General features: G+C 31.4%; 2 protein-coding genes across 2 annotated transcripts in view; both read right to left on the bottom strand.

Annotated features, from left to right (window-relative positions):
- Window positions 1–3598: 3598 nt before the first annotated feature.
- Window positions 3599–12092, bottom strand: LOC132751457 (G-protein coupled receptor GRL101-like). Its single transcript, XM_060741651.1, has 7 exons — window positions 11577–12092; window positions 9965–11012; window positions 9309–9838; window positions 8468–8595; window positions 8134–8182; window positions 6500–6741; window positions 3599–5973 (listed from the first exon to the last, which is right to left on the bottom strand). Exons 1-7 carry the CDS (start codon window positions 12058–12060, stop codon window positions 5842–5844), a joined length of 2613 nt encoding a protein of 870 aa, XP_060597634.1. The 5' UTR covers window positions 12061–12092; the 3' UTR covers window positions 3599–5841.
- Window positions 12093–12260: 168 nt separating this feature from the next.
- Window positions 12261–15452, bottom strand: part of LOC132750814 (low-density lipoprotein receptor-related protein 2-like) — a 33029-nt gene continuing 29837 nt past the window's right edge. The window contains exons 14-18 of the mRNA XM_060740894.1: window positions 15056–15231; window positions 14531–14587; window positions 14083–14258; window positions 13569–13712; window positions 12261–12385 (exon numbers count right to left, since the gene is read on the bottom strand). Coding sequence (XP_060596877.1) covers window positions 12261–12385; window positions 13569–13712; window positions 14083–14258; window positions 14531–14587; window positions 15056–15231 — 678 coding nt within the window. The remainder of the gene's footprint in view (window positions 12386–13568; window positions 13713–14082; window positions 14259–14530; window positions 14588–15055; window positions 15232–15452) is intronic.

Below are 15452 nucleotides of genomic sequence, written 5' to 3'. Positions count from 1 at the left end.
ACAATAAGATTATATTTAAGAATACCAATTGACATACACTAATAACCAAATCTGAAATAACGCCAATAGTCTTGGCATTTATTTTATCGGTTTCTAAACTTTAAATTATTAGCAAATGAAGTATCTACGTTTTTTTCTTATTTATTTCGATAATTTTACATTATATAAATAGCGTTTGACACGATGCAATGAAAGTAACTCAACAAGTATCTCACCACTTACTTTACTATTTGTTTACATGCAAGTTACACTGGTGTACTGCATCTGTTATCTATATGCATACTACTGAGTAAGAATTTTACTGAAAAAGGCCTGATTGTGTTTTATTATGTTGTTAATTAATGAACGTAAGGAGAATGGTAAGTGTTAACTTTCTTGATATGCATTGCCTTATTCTATATTTGTTGTATTTATTGTAGATTCACTTTGATTTATAAATAAATATTCTTTTGTAGCACTTATCTTATCTTTAACCTCATTACAAAGAAGAAGTATCTTAAATCTTTTAAATCCACTTCCCAGTTTGCTCAAGATACATTTTGTGATTATAGAAAGAATGCCGTGTAAATATGTTCCCTGAGTTTACACATTTCATCACAAGGTCACTTATCCTATATTGTTCAAAGTAACTTGTGTCCTACATTGCTCAAGGTAACAAGTCCTCATCTGTTCAACTTCGCTTGTCCGAATGATTTTATCAGTTAAAGTTAAGATAACTTGTCTCACATTGTTTAAAGTCATTTGTCCCCATTAATTCAAGGTAAATTGGACATATTTGACCAATATTGAATTTTAAGTTTAAGTTTATTTAAAGAAATTCATGGAATGATAAAACATCTTTACGTAATAGTAGTGAACCTGAAATATCACTAGAAAATGTAGTATAACCTCAGTAAACACGTTAATGCACAAGGTCAAAAAACAGAAGTAAATTAAACGTCTTATCCTTGTATTTAATCGGAACTATAAAATATTGTTTATCAAACATCTTCCATCTTCGTTCATGATTATTGAAATATAAGACAACAACAAAAAAGTCATGTTATCTCGATATCTCGAAAAATGCTCTAGCTATTTGCTTCAGTCATAATGTCGTTTCCATTGTTGTTGCCGTATACAAACTTCAAAAGTGTCATTTTTGTTTCAAACATTTGGTTATTGAACAAAAGAATATTTCAGACAAAACTGTAATGAAATTTCAAATTAAGACGAGTATGCTTTTGATTTATAAATGACATTGACTGTCAAGTAAGAATGAAATGTTAACTTATTTTCGAAATGTTAATTTATTTTTTGGCCGGGTTGCACAGGTGCTAACCCGGGTTATTGTATGCTGTATGTCGGGCTGCGGGCGGGCGGGCTGGGAAAATATTTCCGTAAAAGTTTTTTCAGTCTGTCGCTCATCCACTTCCTGTTTACATACTTAGTTTAATTCAAAATTAATGGTGAATGGTAGAAAATCTTCGTAACAGTTTTCTCAGTAACTACTTATCATAGCCTCTTGATATTTAGTATATAGCATTAACACACTGCCCCATACTGTGGCATTCGATTTCAGGTCTGTCGTTCATCCATTTCCTGTTTACCGACTTAGTAATTTTCAACAATAATGGAGAATGGTAGAACATTTTCGAAACAGTTTTCTCAGCAACTACTTAATATTTAGTATACAGCATTAAGATGTGATCCCAAACCGTGAGATTCGATTTCAGGTCTGTAGCTCATCCACTTACTGTCTACAGACTTAGTTAAATCTTCGACGTTAATGGTAAATGGTAAGAAATTTCTGTAACAGCTTTTTCAGCAACTACATATCGAAGCCTCTTGATATTTGGTATACAGCATTAACACGTGGTCCCGTAATGTGTTATATTATTTCAGATCTTCTGCTCATTCACGTCCTGTTTACCGACTTAGTTAAAATTTCGACAATTTTAGTCATAAATGGTGAATAGTAGAAAAATTTCATAGCCTCATATTTGGTATACAAATGCAACCCGGCCATTTCTATCTTTGACCCATTTTTATGAAAAAAGATGATGTATTTTTAGAAAATCCATTACTGAAATGTTCATCCTAAACTGTAGGCCTGTTTGCAGTTGCTTTTGTTTTGACAATTCATGCTGGGTCTGAAAATGATGTGATGCAAAGGTTTCAAAACTATGTTAGTTGCATTTAGACAAAAAAGTTGTTTTGATAATATTAATCGAACGTTTCGTTTCATGATAAATTTGAATGAAATCCAATAAAAACGTTAAGCGTAAACAATGACGTCATCTATGTGTGCTAGAGGAGGGGGTGTGAGGGATGTTGCACATTTTCATTATCCCTCATGTACAGACTCAATCAAACCGAATCTGGAGTTTTCGTGTGTATTTTTATTCTTCCGAGGGATCCCCCTTTTCCAGATTTTTTCCCAATGTATATCGTTGACAATGTATATCGTTGACAAAGTCGATATCACCTAGCATTGTACAAGACAGACACACATTTAAAACATATACCGAGTTTTTAAGTTTAACATGTCCTTGTCCTATCATAACGGACGTTAATGGAAAAATTAATAAAATGCCATCAACCAAATTATATATAATAGTCCAACGTTTACAATCTTTCTCAATATGATTCGAAATGTTGAATTCATTCATCGGTTCTATTTTATTGAAAATATAAAGTCTTTATCACGTGAATAATTTGAAGTTAGAATGCACCGCATGACCTTTATAATTTACAAAAGTACAATATTATTTTTCCTCTCTATATATTGATACGACTGATTCTAATACTTCAGCTATGTTTTAGGGCTGTCGCTTCTATCAGGACTCCTCTTAATCAAAACATTATCAAACCGAATCTGAAATTTCCATCTTTTATTTTTTGTATATTTTGCCCTTAGGAGACATAACCTTTGTGAAATATTCTTTTCACAATAGCATACATACATCCCTAATACATATGTACTTCATATCAGTGTTGCTATATTCCGTTGTTCCTTCGGAATCTCTGATCGCAACATATAAAGTAGTAAGACAGCATATGCTAGGGGATTGAGAAAAGTTTACGATTTCATTTCCTCTTTTTAAATGGATAGATCGCTTCATTTCATTGTCGTTATCATAAATCAGATAACAGCAATGGTTAAATGCTGTTTGGTACCTGTACACAGATGAATTGTTTTATTCTTAAATTTTTGACATTTTTTTATGTAGATCTATCAATGAAATCAGCGGTACCCGACCCTTAAGGCTTTGACATTATTTATATAAAACTCCCTTGAATTAATTGTTGTTAAAATGAGCGCCTATCTTGTCCATCTGTTGCTTCAAATATCAGAATTAAGCACTAAAACTATGAATGTCTACTTCAAGTTTATTTACTTTATTTCGTAGTTAAAGCAAAAAGACGAATATACAATTTGATTGTGATTTGTTCTGTTAAAATGCCAAATTTACTTTTTCTGTTTAGTAATGTATGAGAGTAGGTTATACATTAAGCATTAAATTTGATGATACAAACCTAAAAAGTAACTAATTAATAATAATAATAATAATAATAATAATAATAATAATAATAGATGATGGAATAAATAGAAACAACAACAACAATATCTTTATATACAGAAAGCATTGTAAAGAATTTTATATAAAAATCTATGGACACAATAAGAAATATTACCACAACAATAAAAAATTTGTACCTAAAAACAATTTGATAAAAAATGTCTTGTTCATCAAAATTGAATATAAGGAGACAAGACAGCATCATTGCAATAAATCGCTGAGATGAAATCCACTGTATTTGAGTAAAATAAATACGAGTTTGCTAGACAATGTCAACACCAGATGTCTTAATTTTTACCCTCTATCTTTGCAAGAAGAAGATTGTTAGATTTTCCCTTAATAAGCCAATGTAGGATGAAATGTCATAAGGGCGAGGCAAACTTTGACCTCATGGACTAAACAAAAGTGATCTACTACACATTGCTTCACAAAAGACAGTACTATATTTATTCTATTTAAAAAAATAAAAAGGTTATGCTAAGTTTGTGTAAATAAACTAGTGGTAGTGGTCTACTGCGCAATAATACATTCGACATATCTAAGCTCTTGGCCTTCCCGTTATTGACAAGAGGTATAAGACTGTGTAAGTTTAAGCGACCATCGTGTGACGTCAGCGTCAACTCTAGGTTTAATATGTAAACAAACTATAAAGCTAAAGAAACATAGTTAGTTAAGCTTTATGTCTTGTGGGTTTCAAACGCATCAATTACAAAATCCATTTTTATTGTCTGTGACCCAGAACTGCAATAAACCGGAATCATTTTTCGAAACACTTTGCCAGAGCCTCATTCAAGAAATATAGGTGAGTTTAATAAATTGATTCTATGTGATAAAAAAGAAAATTTTATTTTTAAACAATTGTGAATGGTGGACTAGCGATGGACAACAGACAGCCAAGTATGTAGCTGTGTTGGGTTTTAAGTCAGAATCACATGATGAGTTTCAAGCTTGAGTGTCGGAGGAGACTCGGGTAAAATATTTACATCAGTAAGCAGAGTATATTTATCAAATCGCAATTTTGTATGCCCAATAAAATATAACTAATTTACAAAACATAATAAGATTATTATAGGGACATGCAATAATGATAAAAAATTAAAGCTGTATAAAAGAGATTGTTTAAACATGATATGATCTTAGAATATACGTATATATATAAAAAAAAAAACAGAAACATTTTAAGCGGACACAAAGCAGGTCATCGAGCTTACTTTGAATTATCTGCCCTAAAATTGTAAACTTTGAGTCGATATTTTGTGTTTTACGACACACCGACACTAGGTCATTTGGCGACGTTCCAGCTCTATTGGTGGAGGAAGACCTCCTGTGCCCCTCCGTGCATTATTTCAGGCACGAACGGGCACCTAAGTAGAACCACCGATGTTCCGTAAGCTAGCTGGATAGATTCCTCACATGAAGGAATCCAAAGTCCCTGTCGGGATTCGAACCAAGAGCAGTGAGGGGCAAGTGGTTTGAAATCAACGACCTTAATTTACATTTATTTAACCTATTAAACCAATATCAGGATCAGATAGAAAACCTAAAAGTGTTTTACTATAAAAAAAAGAGACTGTAAAACTTTAAAGAAACGAACCAAGACTAAAAACAAATACTCACTAATTCAAGTGACCCTTATTTTATACAGCGACAATAAAATGGCATCAAAATTTTCCTTTAAATTTTTCATATAAACAACAAAAAAAAATCAAAATCAAATATACACAGACAACATAATATTACAAAACTATTAAATAAATTTATATTTCAAAAAATCCAATCACAAATGTACGTAAATACTAACATTAAATAGGCGAATATATATCTTAGAGAAACGGAAAAAATAAACGATAACTATAAAATGAACAAAATAACGACACCTAAAAGACTATCTTGAACTATAATCAAAGTTAAACGTCAATGACACCATCATCTAGTAATGATTACATTGTTAATAAAAGAACACGATACACTATTAATAATTACCCACAACAACATGGTATCATGTTTACAATAATCAAATATATACCAAAAAACAATACTAACTACATTTATTACAACAATACATCTGTTGTCTGTATTATATAACATGTCTTGATGGCTCGCACACGTAATGTAAGTTTCATTTAATTTGTTAGAAAAGGTAATTTATGTCATTTCCTAAATCTTCAATATAACTTATATTTCTATACTTCATTCAAAACACCTTTTCATGTTATACGAATATATTTTCCTTAGAAACAATGTACACACAATTTTGTATTTTTAACTTGTTCGGAAACGTTTATTCTTTCGATTTGCACCTTGCGATCATCTTTCGAAGAAGACATCCATATTGATATATATTATCCGCTTTCTTTTTATCGTCGTCCACAAGTGTCATTTTCGTATCCAGAACAATAAATGGTCTTTTTGCCTGTGGAAATAAAGCAGAAGATTTAATGAGTTTGGTTATAAAAATGAAAGAAGAGATCATGATAAAAGTTTTAGTAGTCTTAAGAACCAATAATTTAAATGTAACGCATCGAGAAAATTAGTATAATGTTTGTTAAATATCTGATACACACATACACAAATACATACGTATCATCCGTCTATGTGTCCATAACACGATATTCTTGTGAAAAAATAAATGACTAAATAAAAAAAAATAATAATAAATATATTTTGAAGAGCATCTCTTTTACTTTAGACAGCTGAAGAAATATTTTCAAATATTGCGTGTGTCTATGCTTACTTTGCGTTAAACAAGAACATGCCCAACGTAAGCTTCTGTACTAAGTAGTAAAATTTACAACTTTAACCCCTTACCAGACTCTATTTAACATGTTGTTAACAACATAATTAGAACAAATTGAATGTAGAACCAATAAGGCCTCAATTTGAAATATGTATGAAAATATTGTATTATCAGATAGATTTGCATTAACTATGTGTCTTACCTTTTTGTTTCTGTATCGGATGAAAGTGTTTGTTTCTGAAAGATTCTCAACGGTAATAGTTGAATTATGTAGAAGACTCAGATAGTTGGCAAGTTGATAAGATATCGCAGTTACACTTGTTACAGGCATGTTTTCATCAAGAACATCCTTGATCCTTCTTGTCTTTCCACCTGGCAAAATTTCTCGTTTAGTGCTAACCGATCGCCTAAAATCTGTGTACTGCAAGATAGCTGAACCTCTTTCTAAAAATAAGATTTTTTATAATTCATATTTTATCTTGTAAATAGGTTTTAATATTCCTCATGATAAATCAAAATTTTGCAGACTTTTAAAATAAGTTAGTGCTTATTAACTTGATAGTCTTAAAGTTCTGAATGAGCGGGTAAGAGAATGGTACTGGTTGCAATCGTACATTTCTTAATTATAAAAATTGAATTAAATTTGCCGCAAACGAAACTGACTTTAGCGCGATATTTCGATATAGCTTCCAATGTTATAAACGATAAAGTGATAAACGATCATTTTTCTGTAGCATTTTAAATAACAATAATTTTTGTCCGGTTGTCGACGCAAACACTAGCTGGAAAAACATTTGAAAAATCTTAAAATGCCAGATACATAGGCAACCTGCGGAAAAATCATTTGTCTACAAATGGCACTAGCGGTTGAGGTCGATGACCTCGCACATAACTCACTGTTACACGTACAGCTGTATGAAAATGTTGGATAACGGCGAAAAGTGAATGACGTTATGTTTTGCAGATTGATGTTTCGCAGAGCGACTATCTCTATGATTTTTACATAGTTCAGCATATTCTTACAGACGTAAATTGGTAAATTTGCATAAAATGTGTCCGGCCATAGGTGGTGATAACGTCGGACACTAGACTTTAGAATCACGTATGTTAACGAGCTTCAAGTATCACAGAGTACTGATGTTCAGCGTTTTATTACATTCTTCAATATGTCTAAATGATATTTGATTTAAATCTCAGTCATGAGTAAATATACTCGTTTTATTAAAAGTTTTGGTAATAAAGAAAATATCTCTCTTATAAACATTTGACACATGCACCTGCCAGAGTAATGTATTGAAACATTGTTATTTGAATACTTTTTACAGAATATTTGTTTAACTTTTTCATTTCTAAAGAGGTTACTTTTATCTTTTATATTGCAATGTATGGGCGTTGTCAGTGATATTTTTTTTAAATAAGTGTATGTGTACAGCAAAAAAATTCCAACAGCTTATAATTTCTATGAAGCATGACGATTATACTTATGTTCAAGTATTTTATATTTTAAGTTTGTGCTTAAAAGTTAATAAAACGGGAATGCCATAATTATTCTATTAATAAATCTACAATTATAAAAAATTTACATCACTGTATTTAAAAAAACAAGTGCTTATTATGATTATTATCTATCATTTCAGCAACAATTTGCTAATATAAGTATATGTGAGTAATAGCACATACAGAAAAATTAAGTAATATGCACTTTAAAACACATACTTAAAACTTCCCATGATAAAAAACAAAGTAGAATCGAAATACTGTCTTCATAAAATTAAGCATGAATAATTATCACTTTATTAGAAAAAACAACAATTTTTTCAAGTAACGCAAGCCTACCTCTCTCAATTTCAGTCCTGCTCTGCTCCTTTGTACTTGGATTAAAAGTCTGAAAATACATCAGATGATATTTCAATGTTCAATACATACGAACACGTAATTTTTGACATAAAAAACTGAATATTTGCCATACCTACGTTTCATTATTTCAGTCGAATCAATTTCCATATTAGCTTAAGATTCCTGACTTAGAGGTAATATGTAAGAATTCGGAACTTTTGTGACCTGTCCAAGAAATCATCGTTTTAAAAGTTTTTCCAGCAGTCGATGTTTAACAATTGTGAACTAAAAATCATTACGAATAACAAATAATAAAATTTAATTAAATTTGCACCTTTTTCCTAATTATAGCCGAAAGTGTGTATAGAAATGGATTCAACGCCGAGTTCAAAGGAAGTATGAACACTGCTGTCCATGCATAAACATCACCAGAGATTGAGTATCCACTCAATGACATAATTCCTGGAATATAGAGATAGTCCGTTGCCTTTTCTTAGTTTTTATGAAAATAGCAACATTTTACCAAAGATAGGTGATCAATTTATCGATTTTGATTCGTGAATGATAATTAGATATTATAATTTTGAGAAAAAAATGTATATATCTGAAATTCCCCTACATTACCATTACATTTGAATTCACGTTCATTATAAAAAGTTCATTATATAAGTTTCTTGATAAAGAATTTTAATTCGGCTCTTGTGCATTATATTAAGTGAGAACACTCTTCATTCAATCAATGCAAGTTCATCTTAGAATTAAAGCAATTATATTGTCAAAATAAGGTATTTAATTTAATTTGTGCATCAAACTTATAAAGGATTCACCACATTACTGATTGATAGGGTCGATATTATTCAATCTTTATTGATATATATTATAACACATCATTTTATTTCTTTAACAGTAAATATAAGTCAGTTGGTATGTAGTTATTCTTCTGTTAATAGAGAACGCGATAAAACTTATTTTTGGTTTTGTTTTAGAAAATGTCAAAATAGATATTTCTGAAAACTGTTTACAATTGATAGATCCCTACTCTGACGCTTTATTTAAGTAGCAATATATTTAACCATAAACATTACCATGTGCTCTTTTGTTAACAAATATGTTGTGGTGGTATAGTTATTATATGCACTAATTTGATAATTAGAATTAGACAGCTATTATATTACCCATTAGTCCAATCGGAAACCAGCAAAGAAAATCGGTTGTTGCCACAAGGATCAGATTTTTTGCTACTTGCAGATCCCTTTTTCTTGATTTCAGTGTTTTCTTGCCACCCATGCTAGATTTTCGAAGTTCCAAGAAGATTGACAACTGACCAAATGCAACAAGGATAAAGGTTCCGAAATTTAACCCGACAAATATTGACACGGAATACATCCAGCCCGGAGGCTTATCACGAGACAACGGTAATGCAATGCATACTCCTGATCTTGAGTAGAAACTGTTTCTGAAATAGCTTGTGTGAAAAATAGGAATAGCCGCTAGAGTAGTTGCAATTACCCAGCTAATGCAACAGCAAATATTCGCACTCTTTGGTGTAAACCTTACGTGTCCAAAAGGATATTTGATTACAAGAAGTCTATCAATTGTTATAAGGCACAAGAAGAAGACGCTTGCTTCAGAAGAAACTGTTGACAAGAATCCGGTCAGGGTACACCAAATGCTGTTTCTCCATTCGTCATCCATGTAAATATACCTGTTAAAAAGATATTTCAAATGAAAAATATATTTGACAGGGGAATATAAAACAATTTATAGAAATAAAACATGTCTTTTTCTGTATCTTAGCTAGACAAACTTACAAAGAAAAGATGTCAGTTACCTGCTTCGATAAATTGAATCAACACATGCTATCACAATAAGATATATTCCCATTAAGAAATCAGCGGATGCCAAATTCGTCACAAATATTCCATAACCTATCTTTAGTCTTTGTCTGTCGTACACAATTCGATAAACAATTGATCCGAGATTTCCGAATAATGAAGCTAGCCCAACCAGCCATAAAACAGCCTGCAGAATTGGATGTCTCATTAGGTCAGCGCAAGAAGAAAACTCATTTTTTGGAGGATAACAATTTCTTTCTTTGACGTTACACGGACGTATACAGCAAAATTTGAACGCCGGTGTACGTAATTCGTTTAGTGAAAAAACATCTTTAAAAATGAACTCATGAAATTTGATTATTTTGTTACCTTCAAAGTTAATCATATTAACAGATGTATTGCTAAATGCGTAATTTTCAATTTCACGAATGTCATTGTTTGATATGTCAATACTTTGCAACTTCAAATTTGAGAATGTTAATGTTGAAATTTTCTTCAGTTTAGTTCCCGATATTCTTAATGCTTTGATACTTTGTAAACCTTGAAATGCTAAAGAAGATATCTCCATTAATTCGGAATTTCCATCGAGATCTAGCTCGACGAGATGACGAAGATCTCCAAACACATTATTCGTAAGTTGTTTTATTATATTGTAGCTCAAGTTGAGTTTCAATAAATTATTTATGTCTGAAAATGCAATATTGCTTATAACTTCTATATTACAATATGAGACATCTAAATTCAACATGAAAGGAAAATGAAGATTTTCCTTTGATAAAACATCATTGATTCTAATGTTATGACTTAGGTCTGCGCTTCGGGTTCTTCTTGACAGAGCACGTATTTCTGAAATAGTTAAATTAGCTTCTCGACATTCAACAGAACCGTCTCCACACTTGCATTTTTTATGACATTCAAAATCGCACATGTGTTCATCGTCCCGATTGATACATTGAGCTATTCCGTCACATACTTGGTTCAGCGGTATACATTGCTTACTGGAATAACATCTAAATCCACCTGCACATGGCACATATGACGCTTCTGTACAAAAGAATGAAATAGCATGCATTTAGATTCATATTTTCAAACCAATAACTCAGGTATAAGGCTGTAATAGATATTTGATGTTTTAATGGGCATGAAGTTATATTGGATCGTAATTGATACTTGGTATTTATATCTGTATCTTCATAATTTTCTACCAGATATACTTAGTTGAAAGAGAGTTGATTGAAGGGAACGTGTTATTCTGTTTCCTTGTATGGTGCATTGCCTTTTAATTATTGTAAAATTAATGTGAAATTTATCTAAAATATAATTCGTCATTCACTTGTTTTCAATGTTATATGAAAGATGACCGTCTTTTTCGTCTTTGAGTTAATGTTTACAAGGAATTTCTTTTTTAAAAGAAATACCGAGCTACAACAGAAAGCTACTGAAAATCACGAGCACCTGATAAGTTGTAACACTATCTTAATGTATATTTACCAGAAATACTTACTATATATAAAGAAATAAGTAAGGATAACTGTTAAAAAATTACTTACTTTTATTCGTTGACAATGAAATAATTGAAAATTCTCACATTTTATCAATTCTACCAACCTTTGCATATTTCTGGGAAAAGCCTATATCCTACAGCGTGTAATGAATTCCATCTGGAGATGCGTACATCATTCACAAACTCATATGTTCTTTTATTGTCAATTGAGTAACTGAAGTTTTTAATGACACGATAAATTTCAAATGCTCGACTAGATATATTTGAAAACATGATCTTAGCGACAGTAGATGACTCTATGCTATCTTCTATGAATATGATAGCTTTCGTTTTTTTATTTGAAAATTGTAAAGACGGAAGTAAATTACGAGTCATGGTTTTATAAGTACAGTCGGAATTAATTGCGTCGTAGCCAATCATATACTTTTCACGTATTTCCAGAAGTCGATGTATAAGAGGAAATTTGTGTATTCTAGGTTCCCCTTTGAAATACAGTAACCTAACTTCACTGTCACCAGACACAAATTGCTTTGCTAATAGTTCAGCGGCAGTTTGACTGTGAGTCGGTCTCTTTGTATCCTCTACCATTACAATGATGTCTCTAGCTTTACTATCACAGGATGAAAAATATATTACAATAAGCATTTACAACATTGTCTAAGTTATATTATATTTGTGGTTTAAAAGTCTTATAAATAAACAAAACAATCCCAATGGCTGCTTATATTTATTATGTTATCTACATATATGACTGAAATAAGGTATGTTTATATGTATAATCGTTCGCATTACTTACTACAATTATGTTCATCTTGCCCACTAGGGCACTGGAACCTCCCATCACAAACAAACCTTAGGGAAATGCAGTAACTATTTGGACACTTTACTGTATTTTGAGGACAGTCAAAGTCGTCTGAAATCACATAGTACTTCATCTTAATAACAAGAACAGACAACTAAAAAATACGAGTAAACAAAACAGGAAATATTATTGTATACATATATATGTCAATTGCATCTGTAGGTGTAGGTATATTTATTAAGGTTTAACAGTAACATCATTTGTGGTGAAATAAATATAGTTAGTTATTTTCAGATAAGAGTGTATTTATTTTAGGACATACACATATTCCTTATATACTTGGTATAACATGTTTATATTGACAACAAGAAATGTACAGCATGCAATTTCATGAAACAGATCACTTATTAGGGAAACAAAGAGCCATTTATGAAATAGATAATCATGTTCTTTTTTGCTGTCGTCCTGTTATATTTTTAGGCTTATTATAAATGTTTAGTTCAAATTCTTATAGTTTCTGTTGTCCGTGTTTCCAGACAGTTAGTCAAGTCTCATTGCTTCAGTTGGTCTTTTAGAAGAAGGAATAGATGGTTACCACATTCTAATACATTCTACAGTTCTATAAAATTGATTAGACGTTTACAGCAATTTGTACCTTATGTAGACCTATAGATGAACAAAGATTTCTACAACAGCAGTTTTCACACTTGTTTATCTAGAGATAATATTTTGATGGATATTTACTAATTGCAGATTGAATGTTACTTTTATCATTAAGTATGATTCAAACACAAAAGGTACGGACTCCGGACATGTTGCTAGTCATGCCCGTAAAGGCTTAATTATGGAGCACCAGTTGTGCAAAATCACCACCGTGTAATATTCGACAACAGATGAAATTTTTGCCGACAAATGTCACATTACTGCGGCTGATAAGACCAGAAACGAATGTAACCTGATATTACAATGGAAACTAGTGTAGCCTTATAAGGGTTAATATGCCAGCTTATGTCAAATCTTTTAAATCATTTTTACGCGCATTTTCCTCGTCATTTTGTCTTTTTTGTAGTGGTACAAGCTCCTCTCCCGGCCTCGATAAGGACATCAGCAGGTAGTCCTAAGGATACAACTTCCGATTTTTTCACCATTTCGAGTTATATATTTCTTTTCCCGATGCCAGTGCCTCTCTACGTAATGATCTTACCGAAATAAGAGAGAGAGAATAATCACCATAGTCCTAAGTGAACTATAAATATACAAATGAAATCGACGTCTACTTCAATTAATTACTTACCGCAATTTTGCAGATGCATCCCCGACCTACATCCAATTATATAACCTGTTGCATCTTCATCATATATACACAACTGAGATTTTCTTATCGTCGTGTTATCTCCGTAACAATCATATAGGTCTTGTTCAACTGGCACTGAGTAATCTATTTTTCGACGTTTTGTTTGAGAATGATATAATTATTCTTTAATTTACGTTACAATATAAGTATTTATTAAATATAATAGTTTTATTGTAAATGGCATTTAAAAGTTGTTGATGTAGCAAATTTGTAAAATGATCAAAGCGTTTTGACTAGATATATTTTACACATGTGAAAAGCATGTATGACGTTTTTATAGAATGTTGTCTCTAAGTTTTGATATTTAACTGGTAATATAGATATTATTACATTTGATGGTTAGCAAAAGTTTGTGATGGCGAATTTCCTATTGACAAAATCCTTTAATAATTCCTTAAATTTTGCAAGTAATAAAAATTTACAAAAATATTATATATCCAAAAACAACACATACTATAAGTGCACGAAATCTTGTTTAATCTAATGTCAATCGGAACTGTTCCCTCCGCCACGCTTGGATTAACATGTATTGCATTTTCGTCAAAAGTGTAGTAGGTAAGGTCATGACGAACTGTTTCATTCCCATTGCAAGATGCCAGTTGTTTGTGCTCCATGCCGTTGTTAAAGGAGCTTTTAATTTTACAAAAAATACATTTATGACTTCATGACATTCATATATTTCTAAAAATAACCATTAATGTTAAAACGAACATTAAATTGCAAATAATAATCTCGACAGGCTAAATATGTTCATAAGGGATTTAATAGGTGCAACATTGCTGACGTCATTTTAACGGTCATATTAAGTATTGAAATCAAAGATATTGAATAACAAAAAATATATAACTGCACATTAATAACGATAATTTAACCAGAAATATTAAATTATACATTTCAATTACCTGAGGTCATCTATTTCATTTTGACCTGTAGAAACATCACGTTTTCTCCGCCAATCCCTGAAATAATCGCATGTGACAAATGCTTTGTTTTATTTAGATAGAACAATCACAAACACCTGAAACACACAGGTATACGCTTGCAGTCTTCCACACACAGACACACACGCACACGCGCACGCACACACTTGCACACACATACGCGCGCACACACATACAAATAAAGACAGGAAATAATTATTTTATATTTCAAAATCATCAAAATAATAGTATGCCAAACCTTTTTGCATATGATAGCAATATAGGAAGTTTCGTTTTTTTCATAAAGACCCTAAATGGAACTTGAAAATATTAGAGAATGTGAAAAAAACAAAACAAAACGAAGTTTCTTGTGATATAAACGATAACTTTATAGTAGAAGAGTTGTTCTACTGGAATGCTTGAAAATGCCCAAGCTATGCTCTAAATCGAGGACTTAAAGGCGTTATATTTGATAGAAAATAAGTCTGGAAGGTAAAAAAAATATACCCGCTTGTATCGTAGACGTAGATGTACGTGTCTTCATAGAAATAATCTGTCGGAAGGTAAAGCCAGCGTAACATTAAAGTCTCGATTGAGCATTGACAAGTCGTATTAGTAGCTTGTTTGTATTTCAAGTCGTAAATTGATGCAGCATACTCTGGTAGATGACATGTACTTCTGACCTATACAATGACCATCAAGAACATATTGTCCGTTATAGCAAGTGAAATATTCCGAACTTATCTTAAAGTGATAATATGATGTCTTTAATAAAGTCACTTATTGTCTAATTTTTATTGTCCAGAAATAAAAAGACGAGGCACACCAGTTTAAACACAATGCATAGATCCCTGACCTGTCTTATTCCAATAATCAGGTTATACATACATTATGAATTTCACCA

This window comes from Ruditapes philippinarum, unplaced genomic scaffold, assembly GCF_026571515.1.
Source record: "Ruditapes philippinarum isolate M1 unplaced genomic scaffold, ASM2657151v2 ctg1875_1_1_1_1, whole genome shotgun sequence".
NCBI lineage: Eukaryota > Metazoa > Mollusca > Bivalvia > Venerida > Veneridae > Ruditapes > Ruditapes philippinarum.
This window is presented reverse-complemented; position numbering and strand designations above follow the sequence as displayed.